Source organism: Natator depressus, chromosome 4, assembly GCF_965152275.1.
Source record: "Natator depressus isolate rNatDep1 chromosome 4, rNatDep2.hap1, whole genome shotgun sequence".
Classification (NCBI taxonomy): Eukaryota; Metazoa; Chordata; order Testudines; family Cheloniidae; genus Natator; species Natator depressus.
The window spans coordinates 50473868-50490178 of NC_134237.1; the positions used below are offsets into that span (position 1 = coordinate 50473868).

The window sequence follows — 16311 nt, forward strand, 5'->3', positions numbered from 1 at the left end:
ACACCATCCTCCAGATCATTTATGAAGATATTGAACAAAACCAGCCCAAGGACCGACCCTTGGGGCACTCCACTTGATATTGGCTGCCAACTAAACATGGAGCCATTGATCACTACCCGTTGAGCCCGACAATCTAGCCAACTTTCTATCCACCTTATAGTCCATTCATCCAGCCCATACTTCATTAACTTTCTGTCAAGAATACTGTGGGAGACCGTGTCAAAAGCTTTGCTAAAGTCAAAGAACAACACATCAGGGCAAGTACATTCCGGTTCTTAATGACTGACACAGAAGATGAACAATGAAGCATCTAATTCTATCCCAGTTATTCTAGCTTATGTAATGATATGCCCATAGGAAGAGAGGAGATAAAGCAGTATTAGTAAATGAATAATTATAGAGTACAAATACTTATTGCTAGCCAAAAGAAGAATACAGTTTTTAATCCCTTGCTGGAGAAAGGGGTTAATGAGACAGTGCAAGCCTATCAATTGATCCTCTCTCTGTTTCCATTTAGAGGGCCTAATGAACCAGCTTTACATCAGAATGCTTCCTTACTTCAAAGCCTTCTTAGGAGCCTTGGTTTATCTGGATTACCAAATATCTCACACACCACTGGATTTATAAAATCACAACTCAGGAGTGCCCATCCAGAGCCTGAAACTTGGAGCTTAGCAAATATTAATGCAGGTGCTGCAGGTCTGGCCCTGTACAGACTCTCCAGATGCTAGAACTGCTGTTTCATCATGTGTCTTTACAAGTCAGCTCTAGGGCTTCGGGTGATGCTTAACCAGCAAAACGGAGCAGGGTTTTACTGTACTTCAGAACTGAGATAGTCTCTTCTGGGTTACCACAAAAACAAAAGTGTCTGACTTCTGCAAAATCTCCTTGTAGTCAGAATATTTTGTGTTTTGCTTTATAATTCTTGTGTGCATACATTGACCTGGCAACACATATAACGTGCTGGGAGACTGATTCACCTCGGTGACACTTGACACTGAGATAACTCAAAAAGAAAAGGAGTACTTGTGGCACCTTAGAGACTAACAAATCCGCAAGTACTCCTTTTCTTTTTGCGGATACAGACTAACACGGCTGCTACTCTGAAACCTGATATAACTCAGTTTAAGTGTTAAAAGTTCCTCCAATTCTAAAGTGGAGTAACAGAGTTCTGAATCAGGCCGTAAATCCTTACATATGTTGGATTGACTTGTTTGTTGATCAAATACTCTTTTATATTGTAAATTTTCGCAGCTACCCTTAAGCATTTAATTGAAAATTCACCAAAATACATTTTAAACAGCTAATATATCTGCACTGTGTAAGTCACTAAGAAATCCAATGCCAGGAGCTATTCAGTGGTTTATTTCATATTTTCTAGAAATTTCAGCTTATATTTGTATTGTGGCTCTTGCACAAGACAAAGCACAGGCAGGGGGCACAATACAAATATAAGATGAAATGTTCAGCTCAGTATTGTAAACCTTACATTCAGCTCATGTAGAGTTCAAGTTCCATGCCAGGAACATTCAGTTACACAACTCAACACAGAGTAAGTAACATTTTTATCAGATAGCAAACAGCTAGTGAGTACTAGAGCTAAGAGAATGATAATTTCAATTCACACGTGTTATGTCTACACTGCAATAAAAGACCCGTGGTATGGCTGTGGCTGGCCCAGGTCAGCTGACTTGGGCTTGCAGGGCTCGGGCCACAGGGATACAAAGTTGCAGTGCAGACATTCACTGGGGGGTCTCAAGCAAGGAGGGGTTCCAAGCCTGGGGTCCAGCCAAAGGCTGAAAATCTACATTGCAACGTTATAGCCCTGTGACACCAGCCCCATGAGCTCAAGTCAGCTGACACAGGGTCTGAGACTCAGTACTGCAGATTTTTTATTGCAGTGTAGACGTATCTCCTGGTTTAGCTCATGCACAAGCCATAAATTCGTAGGTGGGTCGTGTTTTCTTGAACACAATCTCCTCTGTTTGTGGCCACATTCGAAACTCACAGATGTTTCTTGTGATCTCAGCCAAGGCAAAACCAGAAATGGGGTAGTTAGCTACTTTGTGGCTGCTTAGTTGTGGGTTTGCAGTTGAACAGGAAGAGAGAGAGAGAAAAATGCAATTAAAGACTGAACATGCATGATTCCAGTGTTGCAAGCAGATCTGTTCAGGCACAGAAGATACTTATGCTACTGCAGAGCCTGAGTGAAGTCAGTAGCAATCTGCACGAGCCTAACAGTACATCTATACTGCAGTGAGGAGGTGCGATTCTCAGCATGGACAGACAGACTCACACTAGCGTTGCTTGAGCTAGTACACTAAAAGTAGCAGTGTGGACTTGGGTGGCTAGTGCTAGCCAGTGCCTCAAAGTCCACCTGACCCCTGGGTCTGAGCTCAGGTGACCAGTCCAAGCCACTGCCCATGGCACAATGTCCACACTGCTATTTTTAGCACACTAGGTTTAGCAAAGCTAGCACAAGTCTGTCTACCTGTGGTTTTTGTACCTGTGTTTTATAAACAGCAGTGTGATTTTAGAGGAGAGAAGGGAGAAGATAGTGGAGAATAGAAGCCATGAAGGAATACCTGAGCAGGATGTGGAAAAGGATATAACAACTGTGCCAATTATCGAGATAGAAGCTGTATCCAGGGTGATTATGCAGCATCAGAGTGGTTTGCGTCCATGCATTGATCCTGCTGTCATTTGCCACCATGACAATGAATTGTGGCATGGGGGTTCATAGGGCATAGACACCTTGAGAAACACCACCATAAACTGTTTGCGGAGGCTATGCTACAGGATCAAGGTAATGCTAGTGAATGGCAGAAGCAGGCAGTGCCAGCCCAGGTATAGCACGCACCTGTGGCACAGTAGGTGACCATGGAGGGTGAAAAAAATGGCATGAATATACAATCAAATGAGATGGTGACATTTGTCAGCTATCGCTTGCCTCAATCTCATCCTTCACACTGTCATCGCTATAAAAAGTATAATAAAATAATAAAAGCCAACAGGAGAGCAGCAGTAGAGTTAGATCCTGGCCTATTTTCCACTGATAGAGTAGGGAACAAAAGGGAGCCACCTACACCAGCTTGTCAGGCTTTTATGGCCTAAGTGCTTCTGAGAAGAAACAGCCCACATTAGCCTAAATACGTTGCTATTTGCACATCTGTGTGCACCAATTGAAAAGGAGGCAGAGAAGGCCTAAATCTTGATCTGGAATACAAAAGCAGCCCAGCAAAGAAAAGTCTTTATTTAAGCTGCTTATCTGCCAAAGGGACTGATTTAGTCATAACTAAGGCTGCGTGTCTGTCACAGAGATCTCGGAAGTCACAGATTCCATGTCTTTCCGTGACCTCTGCAGCGGCCAGTCCAGCTGGCTCCAGGGCTGCCCAAGTAGATCAGGCAGCCCCTGGGCCAGTCACACCGGCCACTGCTGGGGCAGTTTGGATGTGGATGGGGGCTCAAGGCTTGGGGTTGGGGTGCAGAGCGGTGCTTACCTGAGGCGGGGGGGGAGCTCCCCAAAAGCAGCTGGCATGTCCCTCTAACTCCTAGGCGGAGGTGCCAGGGGCTCTGCGTGCTGTCCCTGCCTTGAGGCACCAGCCCTGCAGCTCCCATTGGCTGCCATTCCCAGAACAATATTACTAGTGTTTAGGAAGGGGTCTATATCTGGAGTATTTGATGATGGGGCAGAACTCAAAGACAAGGGAAATTTGAGTCCTCTCTAGGGTGTCAAATACTAGGAGTAGCCCCAAAATACACATAAGCAAATTAAAAACCCTTAAATCATACATGAGCAATTGATCTGTTCTCAGACTCATAGCTTTCTATATCTGAAGCCTCTTTACCTGCTCATCTGATATGGAGATGAAGTGAAGTGATTGCATATACAGTATAAACTGGGCCATTTCTATTCAGGTTACATAGTAACAATACAGTTCAATACACGTATGTAGTGTAATTTATCCCAAAGAATGCATTATATATATACATACACACACACACACAGACCACTATGCACTGTGTGTATATAGCACTTTCTCGCTCTCTGATTGTGCTAGAATTGAAACTGCATGTAATATAGGCCTTTTGGCCCTGCAAAGTCTGCAGCCAAGGGACCTGTGATTTGGGGGAAATACAAACGTGAAGGAGACTCTCAGCTTTCATTTAAGAAGAAAAAGTATGTTTCTAGCCCTCCTCCTTGCAAAGGTCAACATGAAAAACACAAATTGACATAAAATTATTGCTAAGTTTGAAAGGAAGAGACAGCTGGGTTCCACTTCTGTAGCAGACGACTGGGGTAGAGCCAGAGAAGAATCTAAAGATTATCCCCCATACATTCACTTTTTATGTATACTGAATTGGTTACATTTGTGGTGTACTCCCAAAGAATTGTCTCACTAACATCACTAAAATCCTTAGGCTGGCCCTGCGCATAGAGGCCTGATAATGGTGGGCAGTAATTGATTACGTTGTAGATACAAGTAATTTGCTTCCAAAATATGCCCAAAATTGCTAAGGTTTGGTATGACTACAGGGGGTATTTTGTGTCTAGCATGCTCTTTGGAGCTATAAAATAAATAAATACATAAATAAATAATGGAATTTTAAAATTGATACATTGTCCAGGAGCTCAGCTTTAGCTCTCATCTGAAATATGGCAACTGCAGCAGCACGGTGCCCCAACACAATATAGGAACACAGTTTTAGTACTGCTCTAAAGGGAACTACCTCTGAACCATTAACATAATTGTGGACTTTTCTGGGAATATTCCCATCCAAATACTAATCCAGCCCAACCCTTATCATCTTGTAAATCTTGCTTGCTGAGAAGATCATAGAACAAGATGGTAAGGCTACAGAACAAAATCTCTCTTATTACTAACACATAGTTCCATGATGCTTCCAATTATTTTATTCCCATCTGAGATAATAAAGATAACTTGGGTGAGCCAGAGAGCTGCAAAGAGCAGTCTTATCATTCTGCATAATCAGCCATGGCGGCAGACAGAAAGAAGAGACACAGAAGTGGGTGAGAAGGCAAGAGATAAGGTAGCTGACTTGCAGTTTGACTTTGGCTATATCAAACCCTTGAAAGGAAACAAAGACTCCTGTCTGGATGGGGAACTTTGTATACAACCATACTACTACTAATAATAATAATAAATACACTAGATAATTCTGCTCATATAAGAGTCACAGTCAGACTTTCAGATCCCTGGATATATGTGCACTATCTGATACAATACACAAAATGCTACATCATTACAGAAAAGTAAACACTAAACGCCATCCATCAGTGTTTCCCTTGACATCTTTGTTGGTCATATTTACAAGACTTTCTCCAGGAATCTCTAGTTTCAGTGAGGCAGTAACTCATCCTACCTGCTCTGCACAAACTCTCTTTTGGTCACCATAGCAACAATTTGCTGTTGACTCCAAACTCCCCTCAGGGCATCATTATTTCAGGATAACTCCACCCTCCTGCCACGCTGCTTCTTTGCTTAATTATTTTGTGAAATCCTGGCTTATCAGACAGATTTTCAATTAAATTAAAAGTAATAAAAATACGATTTTAAATTGTTCATTCTTGGTGCTAGAATTACAGGCACTTAACAAAACACTTTAATGGAGTCACCCCATAATGTTCCTTCTGTCTCAGTGACCTTGAAGTTCTTGAACATCTGTCTTACCCTTATCTTGTCCTGAAATATTTTAGGCAGATGTAATTATAAAAGAAGTCATTAACCTCAAAAACTCAAGACCTTAATTTAATTACTCATATGGTTTCTGCATAATTAAAATAGAAGTAAATGTGGTCAGATATTGATTTTTTTTAATACTGGTGGACAAACACTTCTACAAATAACTTGTTTCTTTATACGGGAGACTGGAAGTTCAATGTATCTCCCTATATAAATAAAAAGTCATCGGATTCAATTACCTGTGCAAAACAAAAGTATCTTCCTGTGTGACTTTTTACACTGTTTTGTCTGAACTCCTTTTTCATTCCTTTTATATTGTTTCAAATATATGTGCTGCCCAAATTAAAAAGAGCACTGTTCCTAAGGAACTGCCAACCTCATTCCACCAGAAGTAAACAGAACACTGTAATGTAGGGGCTACCTATGTGCCAGCTGAATAATAGGAAAAAAGACTAAGAGGGGCTGTTCCTATTGTGTTTGTGTCAGTGCTATGCATTAATACCTACACTGCTCTGCACCCACTGTGATAAGAGATGGTTGGGTTCATAGCTTACTGAAATACTGGCTACACCTGAGCAGGAAATGGTTTTCCTGTCCCAAAAACCTTTGAGATTTCAAAAAATGTCCTGTTCCATATTGAAAGGCTTCAGTTTTGTCCCAAAGTTTTTCACCAGGAAAAATGAGTTTGAGAGACCCTCCCCAGAAGAGCCTGTTGGTTAGGGCACTCACCACTGATGAGGCTTCAAGTCCCTGCTCTGTCCTGACTGCCAGGCTACTGGGTATTCTGGGATGAGTCTTTCTCAATCTCTCCTCTTGCAGCTGTTCCAGTTTGTGTAATTAATTAAATATTCAGTGGACAGAGAGAGGGCAGGAGCGGGATCAGGTCTGTGACAGGGGGTTGGGGCACGGAGGGGTGTGGCTCAGGGCTGCAGGCTCGGGGCAGTGCTTACCTCAAGTAGCTCCCAGAAGCAGCAGCAGCAGCAGCAGCAGCAGCATGTCCCCACTCTGGCTCCTACGCAGAGATATGGCCAGGGAGCTCTGCTACACACTGCCCCATCCACAGCTGCCGTCCCTGAAGCTCCCATTGGCCATGGTTCCTGGCCAATGGAAGCTGCTGGGGCGGCGCTTGGGGTGGGGGCACCATGCGGAGTGGAGCCCTCACGCTACCCTCTGCATAGAAGCTGGAGGGGGATATGCCACTGCTTCCAGAAGCCGCGCAGCCACTGACACTGCACCCAGGCTGGAGCGCCAGAGCAGGGCAAGCCCCAGACTTTCCTCGCCAGCAGGAGCTTGAAGGCCGGATTAAAACGGCTGGTGGGGCAGATGTGGCCCGTAGTTTGCCCATCACTGCGATAGCCTGATGGTTAGGGCACTTACCCAAGACCTGAACCTGCATCTCCCATATGTTAATAAATAGACCTGAAGTACAGCTCTGTGTGAGCTCGAAAGTTTGTCTCACTCACCAACAGAAGTTGGTCCAATAAAAGATATTACCTCTTCCACCTTGTCTCTCCAATATCCTGGGACCAACATGGCTACAACACCACTGCATACAATTAATATTTAATTATTTATACAACATGAAACAGTTACAAGAGGAGCGACTGAGAGACCCACCCCCAGAATGCACAGTAATTCTGTAATGGTTCGCATCAAGGCACTACCTATTCAATGTCTGACTTATTTTAATTATTTTCTACTTTAACATCACCTTCACCTTTCTCCAAAACTTAAATTTGATACTTACTGATGCCAACAGCTGTAATAAGCTTAATTGCTAGGTCTGGAATTTCACATTGGATAAAAAATGGTTCCAAAATATAGCGTCCAAATGCCAAGGATATCACTGCTGTGGCAGCAGGGCTAAGGTAAACAGAAAGAATCAAGAAATGATGGTTAATCTACACCAGTGGATAAACAATGTTCACACAGGATCATCTTCATTATCACAAAACTGAGATAAATTTAACTGTGGTGTGTCCTTCATAGCTGTGTAAAACCATAGTGTCTGAATATAGTGGAGGTTCTCAGGAGTACATAATCGTTTATGCTTTGCTCAGGTGCTACTAAACTATCATCATGACTTTTATCAGCATGGGCTGACTTATGACTTACCTGTTGTAGCACAGTCAGAAATGACATGCACTGGAGATTTATGGACACAGTCCTTTATTCATTCTCTTTAAATCAAATTGGATCAGGTACCAGATAATAACTGGTATTTAAATCCAACTTTATAGAAGTTCATGTGGATAGAATTTTAATGTTTGCATGCATCTCATTCTTCACAAGAGAATTTCAAAGTTCAGAGATTCTGCTTTATTCAGATAAGCATCCTAAAAATATCCAACACCTATATCAAAGTCCTAGCGTATTTAATCAGGATGAAGCTGTGTCGCTAAACTGTAATTGTAAATAGGCTTCTGTAAATCATTTCTGCTTCCTGTCCTGGTCAAAAGCTTCAGGTCCCTTTCAACACTGGGGAATATTCCCCAAAGAAAGTGAGAGAGCACTTATTGCACAATGAAATGTGCAGAAAGAAAGTACATATTACAGAGATGGGTGAGGTGATTTCAAGAGCAGGAGATAGCTCACATCAATATACCAGCTTAATAAGGAATATGCCTCCTCTTCTTTTTAAGACAAGGGAGAAAGTTAACCAGAGGCCTTAGCATTAACCCAGGTTTTGACACCAGTTTGCCCTGTTACTCTAGGTTAGATGTAGTCATGTTGCCTGCATAGTGGAGTTCCAGGAATTCTGTTTCTGGAAATATCATTTCTACCTGCTCACACAGCTATTTGTGCTTCCATCACCTAGTTACAAACAATAAGGAGCTAAGGGCCAGGGATACCTTTGATCTGATTCCCCTGGAGTAAGGCCCAGCCCATACAGATTAATATTATAGTATTTTTATTTCTTCTTGTGGTCAAAACCAGGAAGTGCAAAAGTGCTTGCAAATTCAAAGAAAACAAAAAGTTAAGTATACTTTTTATTCAAAGTTCAGTAAATGTCTGGTTCAGTCCAGGGGATAGATGAAAGTTTAGGTAATTCTGTATTTAACCTTGTTCAACAATCCTTACCAGAGTATCTTTACAGAAAGACCTTATAGCATATAACAATGGTGAAACCAACAGAAATTAAACAAGACTGTATTGAAATTGCTGTAAAAATCTCTAGAATTTAAACAGAGAATAATAGTCTGTCTATGGGATTTAAACCATCCTTTAGAATGTAATAGCTATTATCCCTGCCATAAAATTTTATGAGACAATTTAAAAATTCTATTGAGAGGTTATTATTGTCTGTTAAATTCCACAAGGGAGCTGCATCTCTGAAAAGAAAAATATTTTCTCAGTGTTGTGACTCAGACACAATATCATAGATTGTGTTGGATCAAACTGCCAGCAAGCAAATGCCAAAACTATCTTGTTAACAAAGGTTCTGCGCTGTTTAAGGGAGGGTTGCTTCTTGTACACATTTACTGCTCCAGCACCCACCCTCATATATGTGTGTTTAATGGCTTAGCAGACACTCAGGGCCTGATTCTCTTCTCATTTACATGTCACTCTATTAACTTCAACTGAGTTACTTCTAATTTACACAGGAGTAAGTTTGCATCAGGTTGTTTGTACAGCTATAGATCAACCATCAGACCAGATCTTTTGAGTATCCACACACAACTTCCTTCTTCAATTCCAGTGCTCTCTTCCAGAGCCTTACCTAATCTTTTTCACACAGACCTCTTTGTAATTCTCTTAAAGACAGAGTGAATGTTAGCTGCACCACTATAATTTTTACATCCCTGCTTTTCCTAAATTGTGCCTGCAATAAATACCGTGGCTTAATAAGCATTTATATGCTCTCATTTTTCTGTGGATTGTGCTAACAGCTGCAGGCCACAAATAAGAGAGCAGAGGGTCAAAGTAACAATACACTTTGCATTGTATTGCAAATGTGAAGAAAAGTTGGCAAAGTACATACACATACAAGCACTTCTCTTGCTTTCAGTAATAGGTAGAAAGAGAATGTATCCCTTGCAAACAAGGGATAGTAGCTGACTGTGTGCGGATAGAAGTAGGAAAATTACCACCAGCGCATCCCGTAGCTCTAAATACGTTGCAGTATGCCATTGTCCAACCTATGGTTTAAGCCCTGTTAGCAACCACCATGTTTAAACATTGTGGGTGTTACTAGCATGATTTCCCTGACCTGTGCAGAAAGTCGTATTTTTTCCTGACGTGGCTTTATAACACAGGTCTAACATGGTTCTCGGGGTGGGGGGAGGAGGGGAAAATATCGCTGAATGCACTGGTTAGAGAAAGTGCATGTGAAAGTCACATTTAAACATAACCGTTGCTAGCACAGTTTAATCCATATCACACAGAACTGAAATGTCCCTTGGATTTGTAATACTGTGGCTGAAATGATATATGGGAGCAGGAAATGTTTATTCTTTATTGTGGCTGCTCCACTAGTCTGTGGTTTTCACAACCCTGCAGACTTTCAGAGGAAAAAGGGCACAGCTGAGGAATGTGTGTGTAACTTTTCTGACTCCTTAGAAGTCACTCCTTAGAACATAAATACATATTGGGTGGCTAGTTCTTTCTACAATAACAACCAATTCGTTCACAGCCATAGGAGTCAGAAACAAAACTCTACACAGAATTTCAGCAATGTAGTTCTGATAACTACAAGTTATAACAAATAAGCCCCCATAGTTATTTCTGAGAATTCCTGATTCAAGGATGGTTTGACTTTATTCTCATGCACAGTTTACATTTATTTGGGTGTGGGACAGGCTATGACGATAATGAACGTTCTCGTGACATCACCAGGATGTTGACACATTTTAAACAAACTTTGGGTTCAGAGTGACTTAGCATTATTATTGCTTTTAGCCAACTCAGTCTGTACTAGAATTTGGATCCTTGCCCATTTTTATGGAAGTATGGAAGTGAGGTCAAATAAAGCATGTGCACTGTGATTAGCTTGCTGCATGAGAGGAAGTGAGTCTTACTAAAGCCAGGCAGATTTCAAATTACCTACATTTATTTTATGTAGGTGAATTGCATAACTATATAGATAAATTGAGCTACTCACAGAAATAGTTCAAATAGATTTCAAGGGACTAACTTTCTATAATCAATTTGAATATGATAACTGATTTAACTGATTAAAATTGTGGGTTTGGTTTGACATAAAGACACATATATATATTATACTTTAAGGCTCCAACAGCATATACACCTGTAGCAAAAGTCACAAAACAACACAATAAGGCAGATTCTTGGCCCAAGTTAAGTACTTACAGACTTAAAGCTGCTTTACATGGGCAGCTGGGGAATCTCCTGTTTTAGAGTAATATCCAAGTGTTATAAAGCTGCCATAGCCAGCTCTAAATTTCCCACACCTTCACAGGGGGGAAAATGTAGGGGCATGAGCAGAGCACATGGTTCTCTGGTGAGCCATGGCCAGCTGAACAGTACTCTAGTGATATGTTTACATCACAGGGTAAGCCCAGTGGTCAAACTCAGGCTCAAGTCTAATCCCCCTTCCTTCTACACACAAATCATGCTGACCCAGGGCTTGGACCCAGGGTCTCAGGATCCCACAGTGGTGGAACATCCCAGCCTGAGTCAAGCTGGGACCCAGCATTTAGCCCTATTGCTTTGCATTGCAGATGTAGCCCCACTGGACTCATGTTCTAGGAGTCCATCAAAAATATCTCACAATTCTACGTGCTGACTGCCTTTGTCCTCTGAACAGTCAAGTTTGGTGAAGAGTCAAGTTTTCCCAAACTGCACCATGAACAAAGGGCTAGAGTGGACACATTTTGGGATGGTAATTAGACTCGGGTTTGCAAAATGCTGGGTAGGCACTGAAGCCCCATTTTGGGACCCAGGTTTCAATAATTCCTAACCTGGGGTTACAAATGAGTGTAGATGCTCAGCCCCTAGGTTATCAAAACCAGGGTCTGCTACCTCAAATTCTGATAACCCTGGATTACACTGTAGTATAGACATACCCAAGGAGACTATTCCTGTCTCTCCTCAGGGAGGTAGAAAGATAGTTTAGAACTACCTTTGCATCCCTCCTCAATTATTCCAAGACAGAGTTCACTTCCACAAATCTAAGTAGGCAGCCAACACATGATACACTGCAAGTTCAAAAGGTAGGTCCTTTATTTTTAAATATGATGTGTGGGTATCAGCACTATTAGTGACATCAGTGAGCCTGGCAGGCTTTGCAGAAGAATTGAAATCAAGTTGCTGAATTTTTATGAAAACCAGTCCATTTTAAATCATTTTTCTTAAAATATCTTGAAACCAAATAATCAGTGCTGGCAAACGAAATAGAACCAGTAAGTGTCCTGCAGCAGAAATATTTAAAAAAAAAATAACCAAAAAAACCGCACCATACACATTTCTGTCCCCCTCATATCTGAGGTTTCTCTTTGTATTTGAAACTGCATTGACAGTGGACAGAGAAGGTAAATAGAACCCTCAGCACACTTACCGTATTATAAGCAGTTCCACCCAGACTCTAACAAAAGCCGGTAACGGGCCAAACGCCTCCAGGATATAAGTGTAGTGGCCACCAGATTTCTTGATACATGTTCCCAATTCAGCATAGCACAGTGCACCTATGGAAATGTATTTTAAATTGAAATGTTGTATCATAAGACATAATACAAATGTTGTATCATAAGACAATAATGTTTATTCAAAACTTTTGTGATACATGAGCATTAGGAACAGACTAAACAATAGAGCAAGTTATTTACTGAGTAATTATTTCTGACAAGTTTTGACATATTTCTTCAAATAAGTTATTTGTAAATACATTTTGCATTAGTTCAGTTAGCCCTGTAAGTGGCCAAATATTTGTGTGTAATTTATTCAATTACATTTTTCTGTAACCCACTGAATAGGTAATTTGCTAATACAGTTTCTCATTACTCAACCAGCTCTAGCAAACAGACAGATGAAAGTGCTTTGTCATGCTAGCTTGTCTGGCTACCCACCAAACAATGACAAAAGGTGTGTCTACACTTGGAGAGGGGTGGGTGATTCCCAGCTCAAGGACACATACTCGTACTAGGTCTCATCGAGCTAGCACGCTAAAAACAGAGTATAGCCATGGCAGAACAAGCAATGGGAGGGAACGGGATCTTTGACAATGAGCCCCTCCCAGCATTCATTCTGCTGTGGCTACATTTGGTTGTTAGCATTCTAGCTAGTACATCTCTTGGGAATCCCCCCACAGCTTCAAAAGTAGACATATTCAAAGCCCTGTCACTAGGAAATATCATCGGTTTAGTCTCTGCTGAGATTACAAGGGCCTGGAAACTGTACTACACATTCACTGCTAGTTCTGAGGCACATTGATGGAGCAATGTCAGGAAGTGTGCACTGTTGATTCAAGACTTCACTCTCCAGGACTATTGATGTGTTGTGTACTAGTGCCACCCCCACTCCTCAAATTAAGTTGTTCAGTGCTTGCACATTACTGCATTTCTTCCTAGCTCTGGGAAGCTTCATGGGTTTCTGTATTGCCAGATGACTTCACATTTCCCTAGTAAGAGGAATCTTTCATTCTTCAATATGTTTACATTGGATCAAATAAAAAGAAAACCAGTGTTGTGTTATTACTTTAGGAGGTCTGGTCATGCAAAAGTCATTTGGTCCACTGTGGAGGGACTGTACAGCGCAATGATGACCCTCGGAAAGCTCCCTGAGGTAGCCACATACACAATATGCATCCTCAGCCTTATGGAGCAGCATGCTAGAAAAACAATGGACCTGTACTAAATATTCTTAGCCATGTACCATCCCTCCAGTCTTTGTGTCTGCTGGGGTGTTTAATAGGCCATCACACAATTACAAAGCCAATAGATTCTCACCTCCATATATGGACAGCATCAGTCAAGGAGAGATTTACCAGCACTAACAAATGCAGTCAACCCATTCATTAGTGTATGCACAGTGTTTGAGCAACCTTTGGGAATCAATGATAAAGTGATATGGTGTCTAGTGTTATGATCAATAAAATATATGCAGTTATCAATTATGTGTTCCCTAATTAATTTATGCCACTGTAATTATAAGATATAAAGCACATTTGTCAAAAAACCAACATACAGCACCTTAAATGTCCAGGGTTATGCAGAGACATGCATACATCTGCTATAGCTATTGCAATACAAAAACCACTAAATAATACATCATTTAGAGATGGATTTGTAATTCAAAGGGCTTCCATTCTGTTCTTATTCTGAGAGCAGCCCATTAAATCATACGTTTTAATGAAGAATATCAGGCATATCTCATTTCTTTGGTAAATAAAGTTGGATAAATTTTATTTAAGATTATTCAGGGTACCTGATAATCTACTTAGAGTCACATTTAATGAACATTGGCAGATTTTCTCTTGCCAAGTGCATCTGGAGAGATACAATATAGAATCAGTCTGAGGTAACTACTGTAATGTTGCAATACATGTTTCACAGAGACCCTCACTGATCAAATAGGTGAACTTTGTATAAGATTTTATCACAGTATGTAGTGTAGGGGAAATCTCCATAATTTACTACACTTTAATCACTTGCTCATATAACACTCACCTAAATTAAAATGTACAGTGCTATGTTGAGGCGAGTTCTATCTCTAGTTTAATCTAAAACCCAGAGTCTCCTAACTAGGTTCCAAGTTATGTGTCAGCTCTCACTTCACTTGTAGAGGAGGATTTTGGTCAAGGCAGAACCTCCAAAGTTCCACAGTAGATTTTTGTTGTGCATGGGACTTTGGCATCAAAATAAGAAGTTTAGCTTCTGATCAAAATTGATCCTAACTTTCTTCAACTGTACATTTAGCTAGGGCCTTATGTTCCTTCTTAAGAGATGATGCCTCTTAAGTCCACAACCAGTTTACACAGGGTGACATTTACATGGTCTTAAGCAGATGTGTGTTACTCAGTGCTTGCTCTCAAGACCACCTGCCAGAAAACAAGTAGGCTGCCAGAAAATCTACGGCAGCAGTCAAAACTCTCAGTCAAAAGTAACACTCTTAGTAAGTGTTAGCTGCTAAGTTCCATAACTTTTTGCAACATGGTCTTTCATAGTGATATTGTGAATTGGTGAATAAAGTGAAAAAAACTAACAAAGTTTTCTCTCATTCACTCTTGCCAATAAATATTTTGTCCAGCAGAAGCTATTCAATTCAGAGCTTAATCTAGTCAGTGGGGAACTGGATCAAGCTGTCTGTACATTTCACAGGTGTTCAGACTGATTGGCCCATATCCCCAAGAGCCAGCACCTTGCAAGCGTGCTGTAAATGAACCATTACAGCTAGAACAAAAAGTCACAAATGAAACAAAGGATACTTCCTCTCCTATTACTTTAGGGACTCATAAGAAACATTATTTGGTCTTATAATATTTTTAAAAGATACAGTTTTGTGTCACAATGCTTGTGAAAGAGATAATGGCAAATGCATAGTACTGTACCATATACAGACATTATCAAATAACAGAAAATATTGGTAGCCTTATTGGTCCTCACATATCAGATTGGTCTTTGATATCCAATAGCAGGGGGGAAAAATCCACCAGCTGCCCCCCAGGATCAATTATAAACTTTCACCAACTTACCAAACAGTGAGAGGATACCACACACCGTCCAGAGAATCAAGGACATTCCCACACTGCCTGTGTTCTTTAGGATCCCTTTGGGAGAGATGAAGATTCCTGCTCCAATGATAGTGCCAATTATAATGGATACCCCTCTCAAAAAAGTTACTTTCTTCTTCAGCCCCACTTTTTCTTCTTGGGCTGGCTCTTTACTGTCCAGAGAGGGCAACCTGCCAATAGATTGCTCCTGCAAAGAGCTTCCATTAGGGATTGTGGAGAGAGCAGGTTTCCTAAACATGCTACAGTGCCACCACACACTCAAGACAAACGAAATAAAAAACTTTCTGGCAAGCACTCAAAGTTTCTTCTCCTTAATCTTTGTGCTCTCTTTCTAATTGCTCTCACTCTCTTTCTCTGCTTTTTGTTACCTTTCAAGCTGCTCCTGCACACAGGTATAACACTCTGAAGTGTATTTTAATATTCACTGCTGTATAAATACTACTTAGTAACACCTGTCCTTTCACGTTGTTAGCCGGTGCTGCCCTCTCATTGGAAACCAGCTCAGCTTCCTCATGGACTTGTATTTAAGCTCCTGTCATACCAAATTAGTCTGCTGAATGATGATGCAAATTCTCCAGGTTTGCATCAGCCATAAGAAAAGGCTCTGGCATTACTCAGCATTTTCAAATAGTAACAGCATGTTGCACAACTGATTTGAGCTTCTTAGGACGAACAAAGCTCTCACTAGAAAGAAAGTTTAACCAATCAGAAGGTAGTATATTACTGTCAACACACTCCCATATATTTAAAGGAACTCGTAGTGAGGGACACAAAAGCCTGATTTAAAACACAAAGTTCTTTAGCCAGAAAGGAAAAAAAATCAAATAGGATGTGTCACCTTTGGTTCTATTCCAATTTTTTTCCCCAAAAGTCTTTTAAACTAATATAGGTTTTGTGGGTTTAAACATTTCTTTTTTA

The 16311-nt window shown here is 40.9% G+C and overlaps 1 protein-coding gene across 1 annotated transcript in view; it reads right to left on the reverse strand.

Moving 5' to 3' along the window:
- SLC7A11 (solute carrier family 7 member 11) overlaps nucleotides 1–15631 on the reverse strand; it is a 71552-nt gene extending 55921 nt beyond the window's left edge. Inside the window, exons 1-3 of the mRNA XM_074950028.1 lie at nucleotides 15355–15631; nucleotides 12223–12349; nucleotides 7453–7568 (exon numbers count right to left, since the gene is read on the reverse strand). Coding sequence (XP_074806129.1) covers nucleotides 7453–7568; nucleotides 12223–12349; nucleotides 15355–15631 — 520 coding nt within the window. The remainder of the gene's footprint in view (nucleotides 1–7452; nucleotides 7569–12222; nucleotides 12350–15354) is intronic.
- Nucleotides 15632–16311: the final 680 nt, after the last annotated feature.